The sequence below is a fragment of the Trifolium pratense genome, linkage group LG4 (assembly GCF_020283565.1).
Source record: "Trifolium pratense cultivar HEN17-A07 linkage group LG4, ARS_RC_1.1, whole genome shotgun sequence".
Taxonomy (NCBI): Eukaryota; Viridiplantae; Streptophyta; class Magnoliopsida; order Fabales; family Fabaceae; genus Trifolium; species Trifolium pratense.
In genome coordinates, this window is record NC_060062.1 from 44,433,810 (window position 1) to 44,451,663 (window position 17,854).

At 34.3% G+C, this 17,854-nt stretch overlaps 1 protein-coding gene across 2 annotated transcripts; it reads left to right on the plus strand.

Moving 5' to 3' along the window:
* Window positions 1-6,496: 6,496 nt before the first annotated feature.
* Window positions 6,497-17,618, plus strand: LOC123923889 (vacuolar sorting protein 3). Of its 2 annotated transcripts, none has more exons than XM_045976638.1 (14): window positions 6,497-7,814; window positions 9,668-9,943; window positions 10,638-10,834; window positions 11,678-11,819; window positions 12,286-12,558; window positions 12,650-12,722; window positions 12,998-13,046; window positions 13,223-13,508; window positions 13,652-13,707; window positions 14,895-14,963; window positions 15,067-15,178; window positions 15,998-16,087; window positions 16,554-16,724; window positions 17,177-17,618. In XM_045976638.1, exons 1-14 carry the CDS (start codon window positions 6,717-6,719, stop codon window positions 17,267-17,269), a joined length of 2,985 nt encoding a protein of 994 aa, XP_045832594.1. In that variant the 5' UTR covers window positions 6,497-6,716; the 3' UTR covers window positions 17,270-17,618. The 2 variants fall into 2 exon arrangements, 1 of the variants encoding a protein (XP_045832594.1); XR_006814508.1 differs by having other exon boundaries at window positions 6,577-7,814; window positions 16,582-16,724.
* Window positions 17,619-17,854: the final 236 nt, after the last annotated feature.

Here is a 17,854-nt window from a genome sequence, read left to right on the forward strand (position 1 = left end):
GCTAGACTCTTGAATCCCACAAATAAGAAAATTGGTCTCCTGGCCTCCTATATCGCTCCTAGACCCCTAAACTTGCGAAATTATTTTACAGTATGTCGGAATCCAGGATCCAAAGTTTATATTTTCCGAACATATTGTATTTCGAAACCTATGATCCAAACGCGCTTAATTGGGAAAGCAAATTCCAAAATATTATTCCCTCCGTCCCAAAATATAAGACCTATTTTGATTATTGCACGTATGCCAACACAAAATTTTGATCACTGATATCTTTAATTCTCTATTAGTAAAAAGGGTCATGCTAAACAATGCCCCCGGGGCACTTGTTAAGCATACCTAAAAAGGAAATAAAAAATAAAATTTATATTGAAAAGACAACTTTTTATACTTTTGAGGCATTGAATGCACGTATTTTGAGACAGAATTTCTATTTTAACATGCTTAACTAGTGCCCCGGGGGCACTGTTTAGCATTTTCCTAGTAAAAATTATAAAAACTTGATATTTTGAAAATACTCATCAAAACAAATCAAACAAGATCTTATATGCTAATATTTATATCTATATATTATTAAAAAAAATATGGTTAAAGCAAGATAAATAAATAGTGCCATTTAGTCAAAATAGCTCTTATAAAATGGGACGGATGAAGTATTTTATATGATAGTATCGATGGTGGACAAAATAGTCAATCTTAGACCATTTACAATGGTTTCAACATTCAACACCAACTTTTTCAATTCTCAATACTCCACATCATTTTCTCTTTCTTCCACCTAATAATTCAATATTCATTCAACTTTTACCCTCTTCAATGGTTTTTCATTCAACACTCTACCCACCACTTTTTATTTCATATTCTTATTTAAATTTATATTTTGTTTTTATGATTACATAAAATTACAATTATCGATTAAAATTAAATTAAAATAATAAACACTTAACAATTTATTTTTTAGTTTTTTGTAATAAAAACAAAATTTATTTAAATAATTTATACGATACAAATCATCTTAACTTAATTTAAAATACAACACACAAGTAACATAATTAGTACGATACAAATAATTAAAAATGCAATGCAATACACAAGCAACATAATTAGTACGATACAAATCATCTTCAATCACGTCTCATTCCAAACTTTGTCCATATGTGCTTCATTAGATCTTCTTGCAATTCTTGATGACCTTTTGAATCACGGAACTCGGATCTAGCACGCACATGATTTGCAAAAGCGGGTAACACCTCGGTCGAGTATGGTTGTGGTGCACTAGATCCACTTTCCTCAGATTGCTTAAAATCGGTCTAACGTTGAGAATATGAATCTCGTTCATCCTCAACAATCATATTAGTAGGTATCAAAATTTTCTGGCTCATTTGGTAACGGGAAACTCTTCACTCTTGTGGTTAATAACTACTAGTTATGGTATCGTATCGTATCATAATTGAACTATTCAAAACTAATAAATGTTATTTTTAGAGTTGACAGAATTACTTAGTTTACTTTTGATATCTTTTGTAAATGTCACGTTGTTATTATTAAGACTTAATTACACTTTTTGTCTCTTATCTTTATTTTAGTTTTCAAGTTGGTCCCTTATTTTTTTAAAATTTCAAATTGGTCTTTTATCTTTTCTGCAGCTTTCAAGTTGGTCCTTGTTCCTGCTAAAGAACTAGGGGGTTGCTTTAGTGATGGATAATTGAATAGGTATATTGCTCTGGTCGATGTCAATTTAGAACGTACCTTTTTCTAATGAAGGGATGAGGTATTTATAGGTCTTAGAGGTAGTTAGATTTTGCCTTTTAAACCCCTATTTTCCACATTCATGGATTATGGAGCATTGCGGTCGTAGGTGTTGCCACCCATTCCCGCCAAGTTCATATTTATCACGTGTTAGTGGGGTTTAGATCGTGGGCGAGACGTGCTGTTCCGTGGGTGAAGTGGGCTTGATAGGCTAATTTGGCATATCATGTTCTTGGCGATTATGGGTTAGTGTTGATATTATCATGGGCCTGAATGTGTTGGGTCATTATTTGGTCGCCCAGTTCAGTCCCTCCCGTTAAATTTTTCACTATTATCGTTAAATTTGGACACATGTCATCTTTCCAAGTGTGGTTTCTGTTTGCCACGTGTCCAAATTTAACGATAATAGTGAAAAATTTAACGGGAGGGACCAACATGAAACCTGCAGAAAAGATAAGGGACTAACTTGAAACTTTTAAAACATAACGGATCAACTTGAAACCTAAAATAAAGATAAGAGATCAAATGTGCAATTAAGCCTATTATTAATTATGCTTTCATCAAACAAAATGTAGACAAACTGAAGTGGAAGAAATAGTCACAAGAAAGGGGGGTTTGAATTGTGACCCTTTTTAAAAATTAATCATGCATTCTACAAAATTGATCTCAAGTGTATACTTGGATAAATGTTAGTGAATTATAGAACAGCTTAGTCTGAGAACGTTCTTTATTGTAAAACAGATTGTTCCGAGAACGTTCTCTACCGCGTGAGAATTCAAATTAAATATAATGAAGTGATGTGTGTTTACAGTAAATAAAAGAGAATAAGGAAGAGAAACAACACACAAACAATTATCCTAGTTCACCCCCTAATAGTATGGGCTACTACAGTCCTCACGCTCCTGTGAGATTATCCACTAGAGATACTATTGATCTCAAATTACACTTATTCTTTGATCTAGTCCAAGATCAAAAACCTCCAAGCTTCACTCGCTTGATCTACCTAAGTCCTCCAGACTTTATAAGGTGTCACTCAATCAATAGTTACGTATTGACTTGAGTCAATCTTTTACAAATAATGATGGTTTGGATCTTCAAGCTTTTCCAAAAAAACTCAAACAATTGAGAAGCTTGTTACAATGGAAAAACTCTCAGTTCACTCAAATGATATATTGATCCTAATATTGAGATTACAATGTTTGGAGTGAGAGAGATTTAAATAAAGAGACAAAGATGTAACCACTTAACAGTGGGTTATGTTGAGAAGTCGTCTCTTGAGTTATTTGCTTTTAGAAACTCAAAGGTTAGTTTGAGAAGCAAATAAAAACACTCTATAAACTCAGAAGTATGATGAGAATGTAGATCTTGAGTGTGAGTGATAAAAGAAAAGTTTTTTGACTTGTAGACAAAAACAAGTTATTGATGATTTGTAGCTTCAACTCTTGCTCTTCAAAGGCATCAATGTCTTCCTTTTATAGCTGAGCCTTGAGTCATCAGTTCTTTGGTCCCAAAGGAAGTCTCTAACGACTAGTTTCTTTAAATAAGACAACTCATGATGATTTGTTGAAGAGATAAGTGCTAACTGTTCTTTCTCAGAATGTTCTCTATGCAGTTCTTCAACTTTTCAAATAAAAGAGCTAGCATTGATAACTTGCAGTGAGTTGTAGATAGTTGTCCCTTGCTTTTCCACTAAGTATAACCGTTACAAATCATTTAAACACGTTTTGGCCAGCTGTAGATGAGTTTGTATCTTCAAATGTAAAGGACAGTCATTCTCAGCATCGTTCTCAGAGTGTTCTCCAGACAGGGTAACACAAGATTGTTGTCCCTTGCTTTTCCACCAAGTATAGCCGTTACAAATCATTTAAACACGTTTTGGCCAGCTGTAGATGAGTTTGCATCTTCAAATGTAAAGGACAGTCATTCTCAGCATCGTTCTCAGAGTGTTCTCCAGACTGGGTAACATATGACTTTGTTCTTTTTGAGCAGATTTGATGCATGACAAAAACTAGTTGTAATATGTAGAGGAAGCAGCTGTATTGTCCTTCTTGAAATTGTTCATGATTTACTTTCCAAACAAATCCTTCTTGAACAAGATAAAACACATGGGAGAATGTTCATATAATATTCTTTTGAAACTACATGATAACTAATAGTTAAAGTCATGTTGTTTCATTCTCATTGGTCCTTGAAAAATCTGTCTAAGCACATTTGAGACAACTTATGTGATCTTGTATTGAATATTTCTCCTTGTGCACATGCTTGATCCTTAACCATAACCATTGGGGAAAGTCTTTTTTACACAAATATTCCTTGCCTTAAATGATCTTGATACTATTGAGATTCTGTGAGTTAATTCCCATGATAAAGTGCTTCTTTGTCTTGAACAGAGTTGACTTAAAGAAATAAGTGTTTTTACTATGAAGCTCGTTCTTGGAGAGAATGAAGCATGAACTGTAGAATGTTCTGAGAGCATTCTTGAAACAACACTCAAGATTTTCTTCAAGGAGCGAAACACGTGATCTTGATCAATTAACTTAAAATATTGTTGCCGCAAAACTTCACATAATTCCTCTTTGATGCTTTGCGCACATGGTTGCTTGCTTATTAAGTATCTTTAAGATTCTTTAGTGGAGGCGTGAGAGTACTCATCATTGAGAATGATTAAAACTTGTATTCCTTGTGCATAAGCTCATTTGAAAAACTCATGGATATGCAGTTTTTTTGGTCGACCATCATTCTCAAACGTTGTCATCTTGAGAAGCTTTGGTAAAATGATACTTTAAATAGGTTTTGAAGAGCCTCATTGAATGCATCATTTCCATTAATGTTAATTGTCGTAGTAAATCCTTAAAGCATATAACTCAAAAACTCATTGTAAGCCTTGTCACATAATATCAATATATTCTTGAGTAGCTTGTGATGCAGGTTTTTCCATCCTGATTCATCAACTATGATCCTCAAATTCTTCCTTGATTATTCAATACTTGTTGTGAACCTTGTAGTGATGAGGAAGACAATTAACCATGAAGCTCACTTTCTTGCTTAATCATTCGATGAATCTTTTTATGATTCAAAACAACAGTCTTTAAAAATCTTCTCGAAGCTTGTGATACTACCGTTGTAATTATCTGATGATACTCCAATTCGTTCATTGTTTGAGTATATAAATGCACTTGTTGATGTGAGCGGCCTTTAGCTCATCCATTTGCTAATATCTATCTTTCAACAAAAACTCAAGTGCAAACATCAGTAGATCACCATTCATAAAACTTAACATTTATTCCATAAAGTTTGTTGTCATTAAAACACTAAAATGGATTTTGCCTCAACACAAACATGCGAGATTGTTGCCATCAAGAAGCTTCTCCAGGATAAGCGTCGCAAGAATAGAGTTACAAATTATGCAAATGCTGGATCATCCAAATATTGTTGCCCCGAGGCATTGTTTTCGATGACTTACAAAGAAGAGCTTTACTTGAAGGGCATTTTGAAACGTAGTCAGTGCCGTATTTGAGGAGGGCGACGGCCCCTTGTATTAGGGCCCCCAATATTTTTTCGAGGTATATATATATATATATATAATAAATATTAAAATTCTTGTGAAAATTTAAAATAATATGTCTAAATATCTTGTGAAGATTTTAAATTTAAATATATGTTACAATTATATTTACAATAATAAATTGTTAGAAGTTATTGTTTATATTTTTGTTTATAATATTTTAAGATTTGCTTCTTTTATAAATATATATGATTTAGAAATATATATTTATTACAATTTAGCTCTATAAATCGAGCAACAGAGTCATGAATAAAAATATAAAAAGTATGAGACTATTCTTCAGATGTCGATGCAGATGATTTTTTCTCTGAATTGAAAGTGTTGCAAATGTGTTGATGTCAGCCATTGAAATTTTTGAGTTTGTCAAAGTCGCCAATTGTTATCCCAATGTTGCACTTGCTTATCGAATTCTCTTAACTATGCCGGTGACTGTTGCATCTGCAAAAAAAAAAAAAATCAAAGTCAAAACCCAATAATAAAAACCTAAGAGAATTGCTTTTGTCACTCTATTCATTTTCTAGAGCGTTCTACAAATTTTACCAAAATATTCTTGTCCGCTATTTAGGTAGTGGATACCTTCAAAGACACCCTACCAAATATTTTTTTTATAATGTCCGCTACTTAAGTAGCAAACGACACTTACAAAATTTCTCATTTTTATAATATCCGCTACTTAAGTAGCATAAAACTATAAATGGAAAGGCGTAAGATGCGTGAGAAGTAGGTAGGGCGGCAAAAAAAAATCTCAAAACCTAAATATAATGCTCCCTCCGGCCCTTAAGTTACAAATATTTTTATATAGATTGGATTAACATACATGCGGTCCAACCATACCATTAACCATTTATTGGTTGGACCATCCAAATATCGTTCCCCTGGAGACCCTGTTTAACATTACCCTTATTTATATAAGAACATTTTGGTGGTCCATTTTTCTACAAAATCAATGCAAAGCTAGTAGTACACACATAAAAATAGTTCATAAATTCTAGCTCAACAACTAAAAATACCAAAATTGTTAGTCCATGAATTATAACGGCACTTCGATTTCTGATTCTCTCACATTTATGTGTGAGCTTGTAATGACTTACGTGTTGATTCGAGAATGAATTCTCTCCATTTAATTTTCGTCATGTTCCTCAATTTCTTTAATCTCCACATTTCAATTTAACTTTTTCTTCTTTTCCTTTTTTCTCTCATCCAAATCAATAGTTAATTTTTTTTTTTAATCTAAATTAACATGATTCGGTGGATTTAGCGAAAATCCCAAATTACATTGCTGAAATCGATCAAATTGATTCAGTGTAACAGAGTCCAACTAACTAAACAAAAACCTTCAATACTAACTAAGAGTTATGCTTTCAATTAACTAACACCACACTTTCACAATTCATCGTTGCTTCCAATGGCGGCGAAATTCGAACCAACCACCGCCACAACAACCCGAATCGTAATCGAACCACACTCACAATTCGACCTATCAACACATTCTCGCACCACCACCGTCCGATCTCTCGCCATCACCACACTTTCCAACAATCGCACCATTATCTACGTCGGAACTCACTCCGGTACCCTCTTTTCCCTTTCCCCTAACCTAAACCACACTAATTCCTCCCAAAACGGCACCGTTTTACAGAAACTCTCCTTTCTTCGAAGCGTTTCCGTAACAAACTCTTCAGTTGATGCAATTTTAGTTTTACCGGATTTAGAAAAGGTTTTGATTCTCTCAGATGGTTCGTTGTTTTTAGTTGATTCGGATTTATCGAATCGCGCTGTTAGGTTAGGGTTTTCGAAAGGTATTTCTGTTGTAACGAGAAGAAGAATGAGAAATAATGAATCTGAAGGTTTGGGTTTAGGTTTGGATTCTAGTAATTCCAGTAATCATAAGTTTTTGCATAAATTGGGAGGGTTTATAGTGAAAGACGGTGGTGAATCGCATAGTGAGGGTTTTGGTGGATGTGTTTTGGCAATTGTTATTGGGAAAAGATTAGTGATAGTTGAGCTTGTTGTTAAAGATGTTAATAATGCATCACTTGTTGTTTTGAAAGAGATTCAATGTGTTGATGGTGTTGTTAGTACTATGGTTTGGATTGATGATTCGATTGTCGTTGGTACTGCGAATGGTTATAGTTTGATTTCGTGTGTTAGTGGACAGAGTAGTGTTATTTTTTCGTTGCCAGATGTGTCGCGGCCGCCGCGGTTGAAGTTGTTGTATAGGGATTGGAGGGTGTTGTTGTTGGTGGATAATGTGGGGATTATTGTTGATGAGCAAGGGCAGCCAGTTGGGGGTAGTTTGGTGTTTCGGCATGGATTGGATTCGGTTGGAGAGTTGTCGTTTTATGTGGTTGTTGTGAGTGATGGGAAGATTGAGCTGTATAATAAGAAACATGGGGGATGTGTTCAGGTTTTGCCGTTTGGTGGGGAAGGGATTGGACCTTGTGTTGTTGCTAGTGAGGAAGATAGGGGTGGGAAGCTTGTTGCTGTTGCAACTGCTACCAAGGTATGTTCTGGTTTGAATCTGATTACACTGTGATCATCATTCAGGATCTACATTTTCACATTTGTTGTTGTGTATAGCTTGGATTATTTTTTTTGACGCTTGTTTGATTTCTTGATAGATACTACCTCGGTCGCTTGTTATAAGACCTCTTCCAAATACAATAGTTGTAGATTATTATAAGACCTCTTCCAAATACAAGTGCTATTTTTACTTAACTACCCCTACAATTATTGATATAATAAGAGAGAGAGAGAAAACAAATTTGTATTTCCCAATGTAAATTTAATAGGGGTGTATTTGTAAAGAAATCATCAATGACATTATAAAAACAAAAATCATGAATGCATGTGAAAATTTGGAAAGTCTTGTATTACGGGACGACAAATATATGAAGTGGATCTTATAATTAGGGAGAAAGGTGGTATTATATTCGGATTGTTTAGATAAGCAGAAATAACAATGAATCACTATTTAATACATACGGCCAAATCTGTAGGAAAAAAAAGATAAATACAGAAGCTTTTAAGTTCAATCTACACCAGGGGTGAGTTTAGTTTGTAGATAGGTCTCTCATGAAGCCCTTTATATGAACAAGAAAGAAATAACATTTCTCAGATTAGGAAACTCATTCTAAAACATAACATACTTAAAATGACAAAGAAAATGGGAACTTACTTGAAATAGTTGTTGAAGGCTCAAGCACTGAGGATATTGTTTCATTGTGGGTACCTACAATTTGACAAATGAAAAATATATTGTTATTTAGTTCATTATTCAAACTAGTAAAACAATTCAGATGTAGGAAGTAAAATTGCCATGTAGTTAGTAGTTAGTAGTTACATTTTTTAATCTTCAGGAGTAGTGAAGCTAAATGCTTAGTAGACCAAAAATAATTTGAAACTAAGAAATGTCTGTCAAGTAATTTGAGCAAGAGGGAAAATTCATATATTTAATATTTTTCTACCTGAATTGAATTTTCTGCTGCTACTGTAAGTGCCTTGTGGAATGTGGATTATTATTCTATGACTGAGGGTAACCCTGTTTTTATGTGCAATCAGTGTTATATAGAAGGTGGCAAGTTTTACTTTACTATACAAGAGAAATTTGTTCCTCGATGGTTGCTAAAGTATTTGCTAAGTTTTCATTTTCCTAGTCATTCATTAAGATGGGAAAGGCATGACCCAACTTAAGCTTTGGAAGCATTGGTGTTGTTTTCGGATTGTGTAGCTTGGATGATTGGTTTCAACACTTGTTTGATTTCTTGATAGATATTATATTTGGGTTGTGTGGCTAAACAAAACAGTGGCCATTTCATGATTACAATGAATCCCTATCCCTATTGTATACGTACTGTAGGTAAAAAAGATAAATAAAGAAGCTTTTTAAGTTCAATCTACACCAGTGGAGAGTGAAGTGGTTTGTAGACAGGCCTCCCATGAAGCCCTTTATATGAAGTGGTAATTAACATTTTTTGGATTAAGAAACTTACTCTAAAACATAGCATGGTTACAATGGTAAAGAAAATGGGAACTTCCTTGACATAGTTGTGTAAGACTCGAGCACTGAGGTGATTGTTTGATCGTGGTTGCCTTCAATTTGAAAAATGAAAATTATATTGTTGCAGTACTTGATTACTCAAACTACTGAAAATTCAGATGTAGAACTCAGAAGTAAAATTGCCATGTATATATGTTCTTATATTTCTGACATCCATTGTAGGCTATCATTTGAATTTTAATTGGTTATAAAATTGCAAGCAAGTAATTTGTTATAACCGTAACCTTTATTCTCTCATATCACTAGGTCATTGAAGAAACTCATGTTTTTATTTTTATTTTAACATATACTTCTAGGTTGTGTGCTATCAGAAATTACCGTCTGTAGAACAAATAAAAGACCTTTTGAGGAAGAAGAACTATAAGGAAGCTATATCCTTGGTAGAGGAACTTGAGTATGAAGGTGAAATGTCAAAAGACTTGCTCTCATTTGTTCATGCTCAAGTGGGGTTCCTCTTGCTTTTTGACTTGCATTTTGAAGAAGCAGTGGACCACTTTCTGCTCTCTGAGACAATGCAACCTTCTGAAATATTCCCATTTATAATGCGAGATCCAAATCGCTGGTCGTTACTGGTACTATTATGTTTGTTTCCCTTTTAACATATTACTGCTACAAGTATTTTTTGTCTCTGTCGTGGGTGAAGCCAACAGAAATAAAACTTTAAATGTGAAGAAATGCTCCATCTTTGATTAGTGCCAATTACTATATTTGCTGCTTTAAAAAAAAAATATATTAGCAACAGTTATAAGATGTAAGTTTGGTAGAAGATTTGTATATTTTTCTCATGCCTTGTTTTCTCATCTAATGAATATTAAGGTACTAGTAGAATACAAAGTCTGAATGCAGTTTTGTACAGCAACCTGTTTAAAAGCTTCAGTGCTTCATTAGATACTATTTAGCGACTAGATTTTTATTTTTATTTGTGGTAATTGGATAAACTATTTGAGCCATGTTCTTTTACATGACACCGATACATAGCCATATCATGCTTTCTTCATTGTTGAGCATTATGCATAGAGATGCATATTTACTTCAGCAAAATATCCATGTGATTGTGCAAGTGAGTTGGTATGATCTTGCGTGACCATGTGGTGGATTATTTTCTCATTCATTTCCCCATGATATAATAGTTGAACTGGTAATTTTTCTTTGGTCTTGTGCTGTATTGTGAAGTTTTCTACTTGTTCTTAATGCATATGAATTATTCAAATATTTAAAATTTGTGCTTTATGAATGTGGTACAGAGGTTCAAACTGGCTTTTGTAGGTTCCTAGGAATCGGTATTGGGGTTTGCATCCACCCCCAGCCCCTCTTGAAGATGTAGTCGATGATGGCTTGATGACAATCCAGAGAGCATCTTTCCTAAGAAAAGCAGGGGTAGAAACAATTGTAGACAATGATCATTTTCTGAATCCACCGAATAGAGCTGATTTGTTGGAGTCAGCAATAAAAAATATTAGCAGGTTTATATTCCTCTTTTTTTAATGAAAGGTTTATGTTCCTTTAGTTTGTTATATGTTTTACTTGAAAAAAATGTATTTTCTGTTGTTTGATTTGGAAAAATAGGACGGTCCTTTTTTATAGAAGCAATATGACATGAATCTGGGTAGTGTATACTACTTAACTACATCCCAAAGATCAGAAATTACATTTTATCTTATTACTAGTACCATTACCTGCATGTATCCTATTCAAAGTCCTATTATCCAGGACATAGGATTTGAAATATTGTTGGTTCTTACGATACCCTCCTGCAAGTTGGCATGAAAATGCCTCCCAAAAACAGCTTGTCGATGAAATCATCAAGGTACTTCTTGGATGTTTCCTTGGTGAGAATGTTTACAACTTGATTTGTTGTAATGACATAGGGTATGCAGAACTCACGATTTTTTATCTTCAGTGAAGTGTTTATCTACTACCATATACTTGGCTCTGTTAGAGAATAGAATTGTGAGCTATGTAGGTTGTTTACTTGTCACAGCAGACTTTCATAGGTGTCGATTTTCATAACATTAATTCTTTTGTAGTCGTCTTTCAATCCAAATAATCTCACATTCCGTGGGCCCTTTATCTAAATTATGCTTCATCTTGACTCCTTGCCACCAAATTTTCTTTCATGCTTTGCCATGTAACGAGGTTCCGTTTGACAAATGTACAATAACCACCAGCAGATCGTCTGGCCGTGGTACTCCCAGCCCAACCTGAATTGATGTAGGCTTATATTTTTGAAGTGTCCATGATTTTTATATAGCAATCATCTTCAATCATCTTCTCGGTGACCTTTTATTGACGAATATTATGTACAGGTATTTGGAAGCCTGTCGAGAGAAACAATTAATGCAGTCAGTCAGTGAAGGGGTTGACACACTATTAATGTATCTCTATAGAGCTCTAAACCGTGTTGAGGACATGGAGAGATTGGCGTCTTCAACAAACTGGTGTGTTGTGGTATGTGCAAATTGTTGGTATTGTGTATTCCAAATTATTCAATACATGCAAATTGTTATGTTTTGCATTTATGTCAATTTTATGTGTTAATTATTTGTATGAAGAGATTTCAATACATTTTCAAAATTTGGACAGTAAAGTGTGTAGTAGTAGGAATTGTGCCTATTATTCTCCTAGAAATTTGAAAAAAAAACCTGCTAGTGTGTAGTAGTAGGAATGGCCACCACATTTAACGTTTTCCACAAAGATAATTGTGTCAACTGCAAAATTAAGCTGCTAAACTGAAATGGTAAAGCCTGCTTGGAACATTAACCACTAGTGTGAACAGAAAGTAAACAAGGTGTCCCCCTTGTCTAAATAAGTTCTGTTTCTTTAACAAAGACATATGTTGTTTCACTGCATGACATGTTGGCAATTGTGTGGGGTTGTCCTGAGAGATGACCTTATGATATGCATTTCTTTGCAGGAGGAGTTGGAACACATGTTAGAAGAGTCAGGGCATCTACGGACCCTTGCCTTTCTATATGCCAGTAAAGGAATGAGCTCAAAAGCTGTGGCTATTTGGCGCATCCTGGCGAGAAACTATTCATCTAGTCTACGGAAAGACCCTGCTTTGGAGACTATTATACAAGATAGTGGGGAAAACCTTATTTCTGGCAAGGCAATTGCAGCAGCTGAAGCTTCAAAGATTCTTGAGGAGTCATCTGACCAAGATTTGATTCTCCAACATCTAGGATGGGTATGACTATGAGTGGTTAAGAAATTGGTTGTTAATGCAAGTAGAATGTCTACAATTCCATGATTCTTCCTTTTGGACTTTCTCATTCCAGATTGCAGATATCAGCCAGCTTCTTGCAGTCGAAGTTCTAACATCGGACAAACGAGAGATCCAGCTTTCTCCTGGTTGGCATTGATTCTTCAAGCATTCTCACACTCATGAATTTCTACAATGATATTATGATAATGTTTTGAATCGTTGATATTGAGGAATGCAAATTTTGAATATATTGTTTTGCATAGTTTGGACCACTACTTGTTTATTATCACATAATGGCTAATGTGATCTGCCGAAAGATTCTCAAATATCATTTTTGTCATCATGTTTTCGTTTTCCTTTTCTGTTAGCTTTAATTTTTTATTTATTAAATCATTAGTGATATCTTCATTTCATACTGCAGATGAAGTCATTACATCTATTGATCCACAGAAGGTCGAAATTTTACAGAGGTATATGTTTGAGACTTGTATCGAGATGTATATGATTATTGATTCTCAGGATTTCATTATACTATTAATTCTCTTATTGTATCATCTTCATTGCTTTTATACTCTAATGTATATGATTTATACTCAATTTTTAACATTCTGCATCTTTGTTTACCCTGACATCCTTCTTATTGTAGGTATCTCCAATGGTTGATTGAAGACCAAGACTGCTTTGATACTCAGTTGCATACATTGTATTCCCTTTCACTTGCCAAATCAGCAATTGAAGCCTTTGAGTTTGAAAATATCTCTGAAAATCTTGCTAGTGGAAATACTGAGAGAACAAATTTGGCTACTTTAAGGAACTCTATTTTTCAGATTCCTGTCAGGGAAAGATTACAGATCTTTTTGCAATCATCAGATTTGTATGATCCAGAAGAAGTTCTCGACTTGATTGAAGGATCAGAATTATGGTTGGAAAAGGTAATTACAAGTCTTTTGACTACGTATCTTGAAGTCTGTTTAGTTTAGTTTGATGTATTTTCTATTTATGGTTCTTTGTTTCATAGACTATCTTTGGGACATCTTAAAGACTACCTTTTTGTTTAATTGGGCTTACTTGACAGGCTATTCTATATAGAAGATTGGGGCAAGAGACTTTGGTCCTCCAAATTTTGGCTTTGTAAGTTTCAAAATAGCTTTGAAATTGTAGCTGTTTACTTTTCTTGTAAAATTGACTCAAACTATATTATATGATGCTGTGTAATTCATTGCATGCATTTTCTTATTGTTGATTCATTGTAATTCTATGAACAATTTTATATGATGCCATTTTTAGCGTGTATGTAATGTGTTTTACATTAGATGGTATAAACTAGTCCTAGCCATTCTCTATCAAAAGCTTGTAATGTGACAAGTCAATTCTCTAAGTTGGTCTATGAATAATTTTTGCATGCTTATATTTATATATAGCATAATTGTGACATGCGATAGGCCCTGTTTTGCCTCTTTCTCTTTGGGTGCATTTGATGCACATTGAAGAACAAAATAGAATGAAGAGTACATTACATATAGTTCAGTAACGACACAATTTTTTGTTGTAATTTGTTTGATATGTTTACGTACTAGACAAAACGATGTGAAATTTACTACATGCCCTTTGCACTTTGCAATGGGTTGCACAACATCAAGGTAGGTTTTAGAAAGTTGAAATTTTCCTATATTAAATGGAGGAGGAAGTAAGATTATTGACAACCTTCTATTTATGTGTTTTCATTAGACCCCACGTGGTGAGACTGAGTTCACCACGGTCAGAGTTTTGAGGAGTGTTCTCTTGATTGAGAGACCTTAAACTTCAGGTTTATGAGTCGACACTAGAGTTTAATGTCATTCATTAAAATGTGAATTTTAACAATCCTGGTTTACTTATATGCACTAAAAAGAGATCTTCATTAAATTGATCAGCTATAATTTGATATATTGAAAAATTGATTGTTCATACAGGTCAAAGACATTTTGATATGTATGTCCTCTCCTAGTCTGATAAGTTCTGAGTGTTGTAGACTAAAAAAAATGAGAAATATGGATTGCTACCTTTGACGAACCAAAATCAATCATTCTAGAATATAGTAATTGCTACAATATGTGAATAAAATCCTTCCAAGTCATGGTGAGATATTGGATTTGCAGATGGGATTTTCGGATTTACCATTGTTTAATTTGATGGAAACTAGATTTCTCATATTTTCAAGATAATTTGTTGTAAATTTCATTGATATATGTTTAACAGTTGAGTGCAAATGGCATACAAAGTGTATAATCACATAAGCATAGTTCATTTATTTATTATCGTTGTCTGTTGGCTCCCAGGAAACTAGAAGACAGTGAAGCTGCTGAGCAGTATTGTGCCGAGATTGGAAGAGCCGATGCCTACATGCAGTTTGTCTCCATTTTACCCTTTTAATGCTTTACTTATGTAAGCTACGGTTATTTAACACAATTATGCTCAATGCTGTTTTGTTTTTTTGTCGAATGTCCGCAGATTGCTAGACATGTATTTGGATCCACAAGATGGAAAGGATCCCATGTTTACTGCTGCTGTTCGCCTTCTTCACAATCATGGAGAATCATTGGACCCATTGCAAGTTTTAGAGGTATTAAGTTCAGTCTATATCAGTTTTAACAAGTAGACAAGACTGTTTCATACTGAACTGTCTCATTGGCTGGTTTGTTCAGGTCACAAACCCCTGGTTTGGACCAGCTTTAGGACCATTGAACCTGTTTAATGCGTAATAGTGTGTCAGGTATAATAGGACACACTCAAATTAAACAGACACACACCTTTTTTGTTTTGAGGGTGTGGGATATGTTGGCATTGGTTGAGTGTCACCAGATTGACCATAATGGTGTGATACAGAATACACTTATTTATACTCATCATTGCATCGGGAGAGATTCAGGTCAAATTGGGAGAGATTCAGTCTATATCAGTTTTGCTAATCCAACAATTCCTGCTGCTCAAATTGGGTGTTGCATGTAGGATGTGATGTAAAATTGTTGGTGTTCTTACTTGACTGCTTTAAATGCTCTTTGGCAAGTGGTTTTGGTAGGAATAAATAGGGAAATTGTTCCTGTTCTTACTTAACTGCTTTAAATGCTCTTTGGCAAGAGGTTTTGGTAGGAATAAATAGGAAAATATTTTTATCGATGTGTCTGATATATTGTTATTAAAATATTAACACCACAAGTCAATCACTAGAAGAGATAGTTTGAAATGTACACGCAGGCATTATTTCAGCAATATTCTATGCTTCATAAATCCTCGAGTATAATTATCAGGATTGGGTGAATGCAAGGACTCTGCATCTAATCATTTTCAGATTTTCACCCTCATCTTTTTACCTGTTTCTGTATATTATTTGCATGCACTATCCAAAGTTGTACTTGCTAAATTTGTTGGCTTTTAAATGCAGAAACTCTCACCAGATATGCCGCTTCAACTTGCTTCGGAGACTTTACTAAGAATGTTCAGGGCCAGAGTTCATCATCATCGTCAAGGACAGGTACTTTCACGTTTTTCTTTTCCAGATAGAATTTTCCCTAACCTTAGAGATTACATTTTCTCCAATTGGTGGGAGGGACATAATGAAAATCAGAAGTTTGTAGTGGTTGCTATCAGGAGGTAATCTTGTGTTCTGTATGCTCTCCCCTGGTGAGGTGCATTCTACAAATTTTTTGCAACTACAACAAATTTTTAAGTGCTTTTGGAACAAAGTATATGACTTATTTAAATACAATCATCTTTTGAGTATAGTCTCTACTGTATTGTTTATGTGGATTTTTAAGTCCATTGTTTTTCCTGAACTTGAATCATTTATACCAAAATTCCCTCATGTGCAATCTTTTTGAGATAACTTGTTCGCAGGCTGACATTTAACGGTTGATATTTTCTTGTCATACTTTCATATAACTCTGTAGACAACAAGTATTGTGGACTGGTATTGGTAACTTTAATAACATATATTTCAGATTGTGCATAATTTATCTCGTGCCGTAGACATTGATGCAAGGTTGTCAAGATTAGATGAAAGATCAAGGAATGTGCAGATTAATGATGAGAGTCTCTGTGATTCCTGTAATGCACGCCTTGGAACCAAGTTATTTGCAATGTACCCTGACGATACTGTTGTATGTTACAAGGTTAGTGCTTGATCACTTCTCTCACTTGATTCCTCAAATAGAGCTTTTGCCCAAATTTCCTTGCCTCATTCAAAATTGTACTGCTAAGCTGTTTCCCAATGTGTTATTTTCGGAATTCTCAACATGCTTTCCTGTGCTATAAAGAAATTAATAAGTACAGAGTTACCTCAAGTGTTTTTATTTGGAATTATTCATTACTTATTTTTGTTACTTTTATCCGTTCCGTCTTGTTCTGTCATTGTTCCTTTTAATATGCAAGTCTTTACTGTCTTCCCTAAACTCTGAGGAAAAGCTTACTGATGGTTTAAACCTAAAGGACTGTAATTTGGTATGCTTCGCTTGGTAGACTACATTGATTAAAAAATTTCCATGATTGTTTAGCTATGCTCCTTATAATACTGACTCTGTTGTTAAAGATGGGTTTTCTTAACCGTGCTTCTAATACTTTGCAGTGTTACCGCCGTCAAGGTGAGTCAGTGTCTGTCTCTGGTCGCAATTTTAAGGAAGACATCCTAATTAAACCAGGTTGGCTTGTGAGCCGTTGATCTTAAAACCTGTAATATTGCTATTTGATGAAAATCTTGCTTGACTGCATCCTGAATATGACGAGTTGCCATTCCATATACCAAATCAAAATCCTTCCAAAATTGGTAAAAGGAATGTTGATGATCACCAGCCGGTTATATAGTTTACACATTTAGTGTTTTTCAACTGCTAACCTGCTACACTAAGAGCGAAGTTCATATAATTAACTACCACATGATGGTATTGTAAATTAATATGTTGAGTTGTCCATTGTATTTCCCATGCCGCCTTTTGGAAATTTGCTCTGTAAATTTTGATATTGTAAAATGTATATTTTTGCATCTATAAATAATCATCAGCTCATCCTTACATTCTAGTTCTTTCTGATGCCATGTTGGAACTTGTTACAAGGATTTTAGTCTAATCATTAGACGGTTGCAGATCATATTATTCAATTATTTTCACAATCGATTGCTTGTGTAATTCCATTTCCAAACTTGGTAGATAGAAAATAGCCTCTCAAAGTAGCAACCGGAGGATTATAAGTTTGCAAAATTTTTTGTCCAGGGTTACAATTTCCTTTTATTGTGACCTCAACCACTGGT

Bases quoted from the DNA above. Each gene is read 5' to 3' on its own strand.
- LOC123923889 (XM_045976638.1), top strand. From the start codon at position 6,717: ATGGCGGCGAAATTCGAACCAACCACCGCCACAACAACCCGAATCGTA. The intron at 7,815-9,667 runs GTATGTTCTGGT...ATATACTTCTAG, and splicing joins CTGTTGCAACTGCTACCAAG to GTTGTGTGCTATCAGAAATT. The intron at 16,725-17,176 runs GTTAGTGCTTGA...AATACTTTGCAG, and splicing joins ATACTGTTGTATGTTACAAG to TGTTACCGCCGTCAAGGTGA.